We start from the raw sequence: 12,137 nt of genomic DNA, 5'->3' as shown, positions 1-12,137 counted from the left end.
TTTGATATGCTTGTTCAAGTAGCTCTTTTCTAAGGTTCGGTAGGTGCACGTTCCGACTCCGCACTTGTACGTTTTCACAGATGATAGATCTTCATGGGTTTTCTTATGCTGGGTCAGACCTCCCTTGTACTTTGTAGTGAAACTGCAACGGTCACAGCGATGGATTTTCAGCTGGTCTTCACTGAGGTGCGTCAAACGATGCCCCCTCAAACAGTCTTTGTACCTTGTTTCATAAGTGCATTCGTTGCAGCGATATATTTTGACCTCGGAGGAGTCTTTGTGTCTCAGGGAATGCCGTGTGAGATAATACCTCTTTGTGGTCTGGTAGTCACATTTATCGCAAGAGTACTTAGAGACACAGTGGAGATCCGAATGTTTTCTTCGTACATGTTTCCCAACTCTGAATTTATCTGCTGTTTTGAAGTCACAGTATTGACACTTGAAAGGTTTTTCACCTTCTTGGCTAGTGTCACTTTTACCGTTGCCTTTAATTTTTTTTGCTCTGTTCCCAGATGCCTTTTGGTTGGGGCTTGCGTGACTGAATTTTTATTGATTTTGTCTATGCTTTCTTCGCAGTCACTTGGCAACGGATCGCTAAAAAAATAAAACAAATCATCAACGCAACTGGACTTCAAATTACTTCCATCAAAAAATTCGAAACTAAACAATATATTTTTCCAACATCAGTAATGACAAAACAGAAGAGGCTGACATTTGCCAAATCAACACCGCCGTGTATAGCGTTGTTCAATCGGAAGAACGAAATCCCGGCCTTGCGATTCGGAAGATTGAACTGCGTGTACACAAGATGGAGGCTAAGATCACGTCGGCGAGGCAACACGCGTCTCGTATCCAATGTGTGATGGAGTACAGGGCGGCCAACAGGCCTTTCACGCCCGCAGTGCGGCGAATAGCCGCCAAACTACGACGTATCCATCACACTTTAAGTCAAGGCGTGCTTCTGACCACTGAACAGCACTGCCTTGATAGGATACGAATGCTAGTAGCTGCTAAGAAGTCACTAGTGAGGCGAGTGAGAAGTATTCTCGAGTTCCGCGAGAAACCTTGTCACTTATTCCAAGAGCCTCCACGTGTTTTGGATAATCCGCCGACGCTGATCAGGTGGAATCCTTCTGGAAGGATATCTATGAACACCCGCAGCCACTCAACTTAGACACTCCAGCCCTAGTGCAGTTCGAAGCTTTCAACAGAGAGCTTACTTACCTCAGAGTGGAACAATGCCACTCACAAGAGGTAACAGCAGTGAAGAAATCTCTCTCCCTGCGGCAAATATCAGCACACACTCGGAACTGTCGAGGAAGAACAAAGTTGCTGCAACAAATATGCTTGCCGTTCCAATCTTACTCTACTCGTTTGGAGTAGTGAAGTGAACTCGGGAGGAACTGTATCAACTCGACGTAAAGACCCGAAAAATGATGCATCTTTATAGGAGTTTGCATCCCAAATCGTCCGTTCCACGGTTGTACTTCCCCCGACAACAGGGAGGCCGTGGTCTTTTGAGTTTGTAGTGTCTACATGACAGAATGGTACTGGATATAGCCTGTAAAGTCGTCAGGAGTTCGGATCCCCTTCTAGGTATGTGACCATGAGAGAGCAGGAATTGGAGCATTTCTCTTCAGGGCAGCTGCCTGAGTTGCTGATGAACTCGATCAAGTTTTTGGCACTGAACGAGGTGACCACAACTCTGTCACCGAGTTGGAACCCGTTCAGCAAAAAGCTGCATGGGCTTCTTCAATAATATTGAAGACCTTGGCTTATCAAAGCGCCTGACTTTCGCTTTCCTCAGGTCGAGTGGGTTGAAGTCGGAAACTGAGGGGGTTCATCATGGCTTGCCAGGATGGTGTCTTCAACACCTTAGTCTACCGCAGTCGCGTGATGGGTATAGAGGTTCCTGACACAAGGTGCAGGGCTTGCCGCGAGGCACCCGAGACCCTAATGCGCTTGCTATCAGCATGTCCAGCATATGCGATCTCGGCCTATATCCATCGACATAACGCGGCCCTAAGAGTGCTATATTACCATCTACGGCACTCTTACGGTATTGACGAGACACCGTTGTTGCCCTGCGCTCCGGGGGATATTGAATCCGTTGTGGGGAATGAGAAGTGCCGAATTTATTGGAACTATTCGTTCCCCACCCTCAGGCTCATACAAGCTAATAAGTCTGATGTAGTCCTCCTCGACCACCAGAGCAAGACGATATTATTTATCGTGAAGATTTCAGCTCCTGGCGAGACGAATATCGTCCGAAAAGAGGAGGAGAAACGGATAAAATATCGAGAGTTTCTCTTCGAACTCCGCAGACTCTATCCAGACCACTCTGTCAAGATGGTTGTCCTGATTATTGGACTCCTTGGTGAAATGATGCCCTCTTTACTCTCGAATCATAACATCATACCTGCTTGCTGCATTAAGGCAGAAATCTTAGCCACACAGATGCAGAAGGCTGTCATTCTTGGCTCACTGTGCTTGCTCAGGGCACATGATTCTCGGACCCAATGATCACTTACCCCACGGTGTGGGGAGCGGTCATTGGTTCATAATGTCGACGCGCTCTCCCGAATGTATCGGGGCTTCGGAGGATAGGACCTGACCAGAGCAAACTACGGTTAAAAAAATAATAATAATAGCTCTTATTGATGGTTCATACAATTACAACCAATCAAATGGCAGGCTTCAATATCTGCGTATGATAAATCATCGCAGAGATTACTCTTCCATCCAACCGTAAGAACAAAAGAAACAGTATGTTATCAAAAACAGTGCAAACAGTATAAAATATATATTTTTTCAATTATATACAAAAACAATTTGTTCAGGCCAGTCTCTACTCGTCTACACTGTAGGTTAATGGACTGACACCAACCAACAGAAAACAACTACTACCCTGGCTTATACCACGAAGGGCTTTGGATTATATCCGACAGGTGTCGAATATAATGGACAAAATAGAGGTATTATGTTGTGGTATTGTTAAATGTGTCCTTAATCTCAAGTTGGAATGGCTTCTTTTTTCGAAAAGATAAAAGGGTTTTTTTGTTTTGGGGAGTTCTGGATTCCATATTCAACCAACCCACATCCCTGAACAGATGTGAAATATGTTCTCGTTTTCCTCATTCCCGCAAAGAGCCTAATGCATGCATTCTGGAGCTGTTGTCAAGATATAAGAAGTTTTTTGTAACTCCTTTCAAGGGAAGTTCTGTTCCATCTATTACAATATTCATCAGGCCAGATTAACGATTTCTCGCCAAAAAGCATGACATTAGATTTAGATGCATTAACACATAGGTAATTTTAGTTGACAATGATTATAACATATCGAGATCGGTATTAGATTGCCATAGGGTCTCATTAATTGAATTCTCGTTAAGTTTCATGTACAAAATATCCAATTCACGTTAACTCATGAAGTTCCCATTTTTTCTAGTACATCCAAAGAACCCCGTTATTCAATAAATATCATTAGGAACAATGAGTTACCTTTCTATTTCAATTTCTTCAGATTTTTTATCACATTCCTCTCTCGATAGCAAGCCTGAACCAATTTCATCGTTTATCTCCACGATTGCTTCTTTTATTATAATTTGACTCACATTATCATGCACAACTTCTTCAAGTACTCTTCCTAAGTCAATTTCAGCACCATCTTTGATTTTTCTCTTTTCTCGAAATTTTTTTATTACATTACTGGTAGCCATACAAGACGAAACAAATTCTATGAAATCCCTGAGGTTGTCATTACATTGCTGGCAGATGACAGGATCTTCAATATTTTTCAGACCCTGAAATTTAAAAAAAACTGAGGAAATGCCAACAGAAACACTTTTTCCACACCAAAACTGGGACACTTTTTCCGATGAGTAATTCTTTCACACAGTTGGCGTTACCACTAGATAATATAAACCTAAATTGATTCTAATCACTGACAAAGCCTATTGAATATGCACTGCTGCACATATTAAGAGGAAACATTTATTTTAGCATAAAATCCAACTGGAGTATCTTGATAATATATGTTGAAGCAATATTATTCATAAAAAATGACTTTTCTTAGAAAAATGAAATTTTGGCCCTGTTTCTTCTTGTGTTTACCACATCGCCAGATGTACTGTTTGTATGAAAAAGATAAAAGTAGTTTCTATCTATTTTTCGGGAAGTTTAAAGCTTTCAACATAGTTGATGTTTAAATATATGATTGTGTATTGTACCAAGGTAGATCATTTGGATCATTGCTGCATCACTTTTGTGACAGGCAATAAATCAATATTGAACAGTCGGTCATAATATTGTAAAATAAGGAACATGACATACCACTTCTGGAATATATTTCTTGAATTTATCTTGAAAGTGATGGTCTTTGAGCAGATCTATCAAGAATGTGAAGGAACCATTTATCAAGTTGATGCAGAGGCAGCATATATTATAAAATCCTTTGGCAGATTGGGGTTTTTCTTCACATTTCTTCATTCTCAAATAAGCAGTTCGCAAATCTAACTTCGATTCGTTCTTAGTTTTTATGTGAGGCGCTAGCAAATCTTCAGTGTACGCACAGTTTGCTTTGAAGCCGAATGCTTTGGCAATCTTCATGCTGCAGCTGTAGCATAACATAGGGGTTTGTGAAATGTTCCACCACTACAAATCAACACATTTTGATAATGCAAAAAAATGATTCACTTTTATCTTACTGGGTTCAACAAAAGTACGTCTAAGAGCTCTATGAAGAGTTTTGACTCCGCACATTTTTTTGCGACAGTTTTTTTCAAGCATAATATGCAGATATTTTTCATTACTACTAATATTATTAGCTCTACAGAAGGTAAAAACAAAACATTTAAAATATCATAACCTTATTGAATCCTCCTCTTTTTAGATTATTGGGCTCGCTACCTAAGACTATTATCCAGGTCCGACGATAATGTAACTGGGTTACATAATCCCCATAATACTTTTTACGCATTTTGATTTTCTTTTAAAAACATGTTCATAACTATTGTGGAACTTACGACCTCCTCTAGTCCGTCTACATCCAGCCTGGTTACTGGCGTAACCACCTAATTAAATCTAATCTAAAAAATCGTTATCCAACGATTCTACACGTCGAAAGGACAGTGCAGTTTCTTATTCTGTCACTAACAAAATAGCTACATGTATTCTGAAAATTTAGAGAAGTATTTCCTAAGCAGCTATGTTTATTTGGAAAAGTGTTATTTTGAGTTTTATCAAATTAGTGACGTGGTTTTCCTGTGAACTATATAATTTTTTCAGTTCATCAATGTATTTGTCAGTTGTCATATTCAGTAATTTCATTTATGGGATTACTAGCAAATGCCCTGATTTTTTCCGAAGCAAATGAAATCTAATCCTGAATCGCATATATTTTACCAGGTGTCTTACATATATGAATCAATAGAAATGGTTTCATCTATTAGGAGCATTCTTTGTATGAAATAATCGAAATCAGTCCATAATTGTTATTCACTGCTATAGTAGTTCACACTACCAATGCTAGATGTCACCGATTATCGTAATTTGTCGCCATTCATGCGTAATCTATTGGCGTTTGGCTCAGAGTACTCTGAGGCGTTTGGTATCATGTATCATTAGGAGTTGACATAAAACTGACAGCTATTTACAAAGCGGATGTGTTTCTGCAGCCAAATTTTCGAGTCATGCGAAGTTTTCAACATATGTCCTACAATGTTGAATTACGTCATTTTGACATCACTTCTTTGTGAATGAAGATAGAAGATTCTCATGACTCAAGAATTACTAGGAATTAATAGGAGTAAATGAGTAGTTTGGTACTAGTTAAAATGTAATGTAGATAACTTGAAATATTAATTTTTTAAATATTGTCGATAAATGAATTGTTTCCAAGTATCTCTAAACCAAAAATAATTGAATATTCGAGCAGTTTCTCTTAATTGGGATTGAAGTGATAAAGTTGTAGTGAAGTAAAAAGAACTGTTTTCCTTTCAACAGTTGATTTCACTTCCCTTCTTTCCCTAACACAACTAATAGGAACGCGATACGTAGTATGTGTGTGGATTAACTAGATAAACATTAATAACAAACGGAACGTACCATTATTCATATCGCCTATTTAAAGCATAATTTGATCTCTCATTATGAATTTTATTAATGGGCCGGGGTCCACTGAAGCGTCATTAACAACCCTCTGCCTCGACCGCATTCATACATACGTTCCGATTTTCCGGATAAACGCGTCGACTGCGATTATCCTTTCGAACAACAAAAGAACGACGTGTTTTTAACATTGTTCGCAGCAGCTGGAGCATCCCCGAACTCTTTTCTGATCTATTATCATATCATATCAGATCCACCATGGGCGGCCAGGAACGGTTTCCTAAACAAAATGAAAAGACAATTCGAACTTTGAACGTTTTGATTATTTCTACATTTTGAGCAACTAATAATATTTGTCTGTTGATTATTTCAGAACTATGAAATGATACTTTCACCCCATATTTACATAAATAATTTATATGAACATGTCGTAGTCGTAGTTAATACGTAAAAACTTACGTCAATATGGTATATTAGATTCCACTTAACTCCTACGTAAAGTTGTTACTTCAAGTACAGACGTACTTGACTTTTTAACAAATGAGAATCTCTCTGAGTTTTCAATTTATATGTTGGTCTGTGTGATGTTCTGTGGGAGAGGCTAGAGTTTTTGAGACATTCTTATCACTTGATACGTTGAGATTTGTTTTTTTGTTGATGAGTATTTTTCACCAAAAAAACTATGGAGACAAAGTTTGGTCAGGAAGTTTTAGTTATTAAAGGATGCTTTTTCCAGTTAATGATTCCAAGTTTTTCTGCGAGCTAGTGTTATATTTGTTTGTATTTACTCACTGAAATCATATAAAATATATGTAAAATAATGACAATAATGTTACGTAAAAATCAGGTTATATTTGTGACGGACATAACATAGTTACATAACACGTATTATCAGTTATGTAACATTCATGTCAATTTTACATAATTGTGTTTGCTGAGAGCCCATCAAAACATAGTTTTACTTCACTCTCAAGGCCTAGTAATGCATCATCGTGACCGAATATTAAAACTTTACATAGATAATTCTACAGAAATTTCTAGAAATGATTTAATATTATGAAAATGACTAGACCACCTTGAATACCGCACTTTATATACAGTGCGGTCCTAAAGTAACGGATAAATTTCAACAATATTTGAAATGATAACAGTCTAAAGCATATGGAAACCGTTCATCTCCCGATGCGGTGTTTTAAGCTCAAAATATTCCTTGGTTTCCCCTTGTGAATTTTTTATTTTAAATTGTCCCACAAAAAAAATCGAGTGGAGTCAAATTGCAAGAACAGGCTGGCCATTCAATTTCGCCACGTCTACCGATCCATCGACGGGGAAAAACTTGATTATTATTATTTCTGGAGGGGCCAGTCACACCATCATGAACTGTACTTTTCCAGCTTGTTATACCACCGACATAATCGGCTCCTGTGCTTTCGGCTTAGACTGTAATACCTTCAAAGAACCAAATACCCCGTTCACCCAATTGGGCCAACGAGTATTTCAGACAGATAGGATTCGCAGTTTGAAGATAGCTTTCATGATGGCATTTCCCGATGTATCCAAGATGTTGAGAATGCGATTAACCGAAAAAGAAGTGGAAGATTTCTACACGAAGGTTGTTGAAGACACTGTGAGATATAGGGAGAAGGAAGGCGTTACTAGACCAGATTTTCTTCAGATGTTGATTGACATTAAGAACAAAACTAACGAACATACAGGTGACGTTATTATTTCATTTACTTTATGGCAAATTGATTTGTATAGTCGAATGAATGCTAGGAATGTTGAATTTTTTAAAACGTATCAGTACAACAAACTGGTGCTTGAGAGATGGTGGGGTTGATTCAAAAAGTTTGAAACTGTAACATTTCCTCTATATCTTCCCCGCCAAATTTCTCACCCCTTTTATATCCTAAAGTATAGTATATCGATTCAAATTTACTCAGTTTTGTTTTTTTTTAATTTTATTTGTTCCATAGTAGGATTTTTTCCTGACTTCAGTCCAAACACATTCAGTAGTCCTGCTTAATGACAAAATTGAAGGTGAATTTACTTGTATTTCGATCATCTTGTATTCCAATTTGAAAATTGAATTCTGCTCTCAAACACCACAAATGCTCTTCATCAATCACATTTGAGACTCCATCTTCTTTGGTGAAAGTCACGTCAAGAAGAGTGTTACTGTTCTGATGTTTGTATCTGGGAGCAGTGCTTGATTTAAAATTGGAAAGTTATCGTAGTAGATTCGTTTGCCGACTCTGAAGATTGCTGTTGGTTGTCTGCGGTTGGAATATTCAAGATTATGGATGGTTTTTTCTCTTTGTATATGTCTCTCCCTGAATTTATGATTCAGGTCCATTAATTTTTTCATGGCGGGGTGTAATACTGAATTTGCCATGGAGCCGTCGCTATTGTACCCTTTTATTAACTGATCTTTTTAGATTCGAATATACACATTGACTGGATAGGTCATCTTTTCCATCTTTGGTGTTTTATTGTTATTGATTTTTATCTCAAATTTTCTGAGTAGACGTTCTACTCTGTCTATAAAGCTAGTAACAAGTAGAGAAAGCCTTCTTGGTGTGTCTTGCATATTTTCTTGGTGTCTTGGTCGATTTTAATGCTTAAGAGGAAGCCCTTGGATCATACCCTTTCGCTAATAATTTTTCTGAAAGACGTGTTGATTCTTATCCAAAGAAATTGGATCGCAAACTACCCTATCCCTGCTCGACTGGTCAAATCTTCCACCCTGTGTGGTGATTCGACAATTAATTGACTTCGCTTCAGGCCTATGCTTTACAAATAGACCAACTCAACATTTCTTTTTCTTCAGGCGATGGAACTAGCTTAACAATGGACGAAATCGTTGCCCAGAGTTTTGTTTTTTTCATTGCCGGATTCGAAACGAGTTCAACCACAATGACTTTCGCACTGTATCAGTTAGCTACTCATCCCGTAATTCAAGAGAAAGTTAGGAGCGAAATAAACTCTGTGTTGGAAAAACACAACAACCAAATCACGTATGATGCCCTGAATGAGTTGAAGTATATGGGACAGGTAATCGATGGTAAGTTGGACAAACAATATTACTTTCAGCTAAATTTTCAAAACGGGCTTTTGTGTCAACTCGTGTTGTTTCACAAGTAACTCAGCTTTTCAATACTTTCAAAATATTCAAAAGTCACATGTAATGTAAAATTGATAAATCATGTTCATTATCAACTTTAGTAATGGTAAAGACCCAACACTTTATATTGGTCAAACAGGGAGGACATTTTTCCAAAGGCTGAAAGAACATAGGACTAGTTTTTTGAATCTGAAGTCCGATTCAACAAATTATTGAAAATCTCACACAATAAAATGTTACTCAAATAAATCTACAGTAAATTTTTGATTTTAGAGACTTTGAGAATGTATCCAGCTCTTCCGATAGTCACCAGACGATGCCTGAAAGACTACCGAATACCTGATTCGGATGTTATTATAGAAAAAGGCGTTAGAGTTTTCATTCCTATCAAAGCAATCCATTACGATCCAGAGTATTATGAAAATCCTGAAGTTTTCGACCCCGACAGATTCAGCGAGGAAAACATTCAAGGAAGGCATCCTTACGCTCATATTCCTTTCGGCGAGGGACCCAGGATATGTATAGGTAAGGTTTATAATTGGCTTCAAAGCAGGTTGCACCATAGTTCAGTTTTCTTGACCAGAAGTCGAATGAGGACTTTGTTCAACTGGACATTTTCAGTGATACCGTCTGACCTGTACAGGAATCTTGCTGGATATATAACATATTTTGTTCCGCATGCAATTAGGGTTGTACTTTCATTGTTTGCCTCTTGTGATCCAAAGCCTCACGTTCCTATTAGTTATGACAAGTTGTCTATGTACCGTTCTTGCATTGCCTGCAGCTAAGGTGTTCGTTGTACAGCCCTATCTTGTTCAGGTGTGAACTTAGTCAACAGTGTCTAGTGGTAACCCTGTGATCATTCTGAGCAGATCCCTTCTATGTTGAAGCAGTTATTCAGTTATTTTCTTGGGCTCTCTTTTTATAAAGGTTATCCCATGTGTGTCGGTGTAAGTTTTTCCAGAACTCCTCATGTTTCTCACAAACTCATTTTCCAATCTGGTGTTCCGTAACCCACAGCTGGTTCAGGACTTTTATATGGAGTGTCTGGCACAGTCGTCAGATTTTTTGTTGCCTATGATACCTGTATGGCCTGGCATCTAGTTTATAGTCAATCTATTCCTATTCGCAGTTTCCTCAGTTCCTCCAAAGTTTGTCAAATCTGTCCATATATAGATGGAATGGTCGGAGTCACTTCCTTCATGAGATCTCGTCACCAATTCAAACTCAACCAAATAAATGCAGTCCAAATATCTTCATCTGAACTGTTTGCTGTGAAGGTCTCGACCACCTGGCAACTAATTTTTGCATGGGCAATCCTCTGGAAATCATTACATGTAATAAATGGATTTGTTTGGATCACAGATCCTCCAACATGTCCATAGGAATAGTCTGGCTTCCGAAGTAGTTCCAAACAGTGCATCACAAGAATATATACGTAGGTTATTCTTCACCCAAATGATGAATTACTTTGCTATCTGATCTATAATCAATACCATGACAAATATATCTTTCATGACATAACATTTCAGGGTTGAGATTCGGTGTGATGCAGTCTAAAGTTGGTCTCGTTAGTATTCTCAAGAATTTCAGAGTGAAACTCAGTAGCAAAACTAAATTACCTCTGAAAATTGCCGTCAACTCATTTATTCCCACAACAGAAGGAGGGATGTGGCTGAACCTGGAGAGAATTGCGAAATAATGTAACACAGAATTCGCACAATCAGGTTTTAAAGGTGTTTTTATTATTGGGTTACTATTATTGAGATTTTTTTCATTCGAACCTTTTGTACCAGAATAAAACATATATATGAAGGAAAATGTTTTTCTCTATTCATATTCCCAATTACCAAATGAACAAAGATCATTGTGAGATCATTGTGTATTTCCTCACAACTACCTTTAACTCTGTAACAGAATATAACAATACTTTCATTACTACTTTTAATAAGGGCAGAATGGAAATGCACGCATTTATATACAAATGAACCCGCTAAAAATGGTAAGGTATAAATAAAATGGTGTTTCCATTCTTCATCTTTTAATAGCACAAACATTATTGGTACTCGAGGAATCCATTTCTTGTACGATGCCAAAAATAGCAAAAAAGGTGATGGTGAGTATGATCCGGCAACACTGGGAGGTACGGCGTGCTGCGTACCTGAACCAAGAAGCCTATACACTGGTGTAGCGACTCATACGTATAGAATTTTTATTAAAATCTGCCGAACAGTTAGGCTGATTTGATTTCATTTACGTGGTACACTTTTTAAAAAAACGTGTTAATATCGCTGTGACGGAACAGTGTTGCATATTCCACAACGTGTTCATTTAATTGAGAGGTGCATGTGAATTGACATGACATTGACATAAAATACTATTTTAGGTTATGTATGCAAATGCATGATAATTTACAGTTTACGTCTGTAACCCATTAAGGTGATTGAATTGTTATTGTTTCACGAAATCGCAAGTGATTTTTAATACGACAGTGAACAGAACTAGCAAATGAAATTTGTGGCAATCCCTCACAATGAGAATTATCAGTATTTGTCGTAAAGAGAGTCGTTAATAAACAACGGTTTTCATAAACAACAATTGTATATCTGTATCTGTAGAGTAGGGAGGGTGAGTGTAAGCCCATAGCTCTTAGGCTACATGTGATCCATTGTACATCCTCCCGAGGAGTTGTCCTCCTAGGTCATCGTCCATCCCGTGGACAGGAGACATCTCCTTTATATCCTTATCCCCTTTATATCGGCAGGTGTAGGCCAAGACTCGCCGAACACACACTCTCTTATTAACAATAACTCTGGGGACTCACAAAGGACATGCCTGACAGTCTCATCTTCCTGTTCACACATCCTGCAAAGATATGTGTCCACTAGCCCCATATTATGGAGGT

The 12,137-nt window shown here is 38.2% G+C and overlaps 2 protein-coding genes across 2 annotated transcripts; one reads left to right on the top strand and one right to left on the bottom strand.

Moving 5' to 3' along the window:
* Positions 1-136: 136 nt before the first annotated feature.
* On the bottom strand, positions 137-5,030 carry LOC111502801 (uncharacterized). The gene is made up of 4 exons (XM_074185026.1): positions 4,707-5,030; positions 4,333-4,653; positions 3,502-3,803; positions 137-594 (listed from the first exon to the last, which is right to left on the bottom strand). Exons 1-4 carry the CDS (start codon positions 4,806-4,808, stop codon positions 285-287), a joined length of 1,035 nt encoding a protein of 344 aa, XP_074041127.1. The 5' UTR covers positions 4,809-5,030; the 3' UTR covers positions 137-284.
* Positions 5,031-7,468: 2,438 nt separating this feature from the next.
* Positions 7,469-11,053, top strand: LOC141486656 (probable cytochrome P450 6a13). Its single transcript, XM_074185028.1, has 4 exons — positions 7,469-7,823; positions 8,939-9,172; positions 9,506-9,757; positions 10,765-11,053. The coding sequence occupies exons 1-4, from the start codon at positions 7,484-7,486 to the stop codon at positions 10,932-10,934; spliced, it is 996 nt and encodes a 331-aa protein (XP_074041129.1). The 5' UTR covers positions 7,469-7,483; the 3' UTR covers positions 10,935-11,053.
* The last annotated feature ends 1,084 nt before the right edge of the window (positions 11,054-12,137 follow it).

The sequence above is a fragment of the Leptinotarsa decemlineata genome, unplaced genomic scaffold (genome assembly GCF_025532065.1).
Source record: "Leptinotarsa decemlineata unplaced genomic scaffold, Ldec_3_MD MMD2_tig00026361_RagTag_RagTag, whole genome shotgun sequence".
NCBI classification, from domain to species: domain Eukaryota; kingdom Metazoa; phylum Arthropoda; class Insecta; order Coleoptera; family Chrysomelidae; genus Leptinotarsa; species Leptinotarsa decemlineata.
The sequence above is the reverse complement of the archived record's forward strand: the minus strand, read 5'-3'. Positions and strand labels throughout refer to the sequence as shown.

Coding starts and splice junctions, on each gene's coding strand:
- LOC141486656 (XM_074185028.1), top strand. CDS start 7,484: ATGAACTGTACTTTTCCAGCTTGTTATACCACCGACATAATCGGCTCC. Junction 7,824..8,938: donor CAAAACTAACGAACATACAG/GTGACGTTATTA, acceptor CTTTTTCTTCAG/GCGATGGAACTAGCTTAACA. Junction 9,173..9,505: donor TATGGGACAGGTAATCGATG/GTAAGTTGGACA, acceptor TTTTGATTTTAG/AGACTTTGAGAATGTATCCA.
- LOC111502801 (XM_074185026.1), bottom strand. CDS start 4,808: ATGAAAAATATCTGCATATTATGCTTGAAAAAAACTGTCGCAAAAAAA. Junction 4,654..4,706: donor ACGTACTTTTGTTGAACCCA/GTAAGATAAAAG, acceptor GTTGATTTGTAG/TGGTGGAACATTTCACAAAC. Junction 3,804..4,332: donor AGAAATATATTCCAGAAGTG/GTATGTCATGTT, acceptor TTTAAATTTCAG/GGTCTGAAAAATATTGAAGA.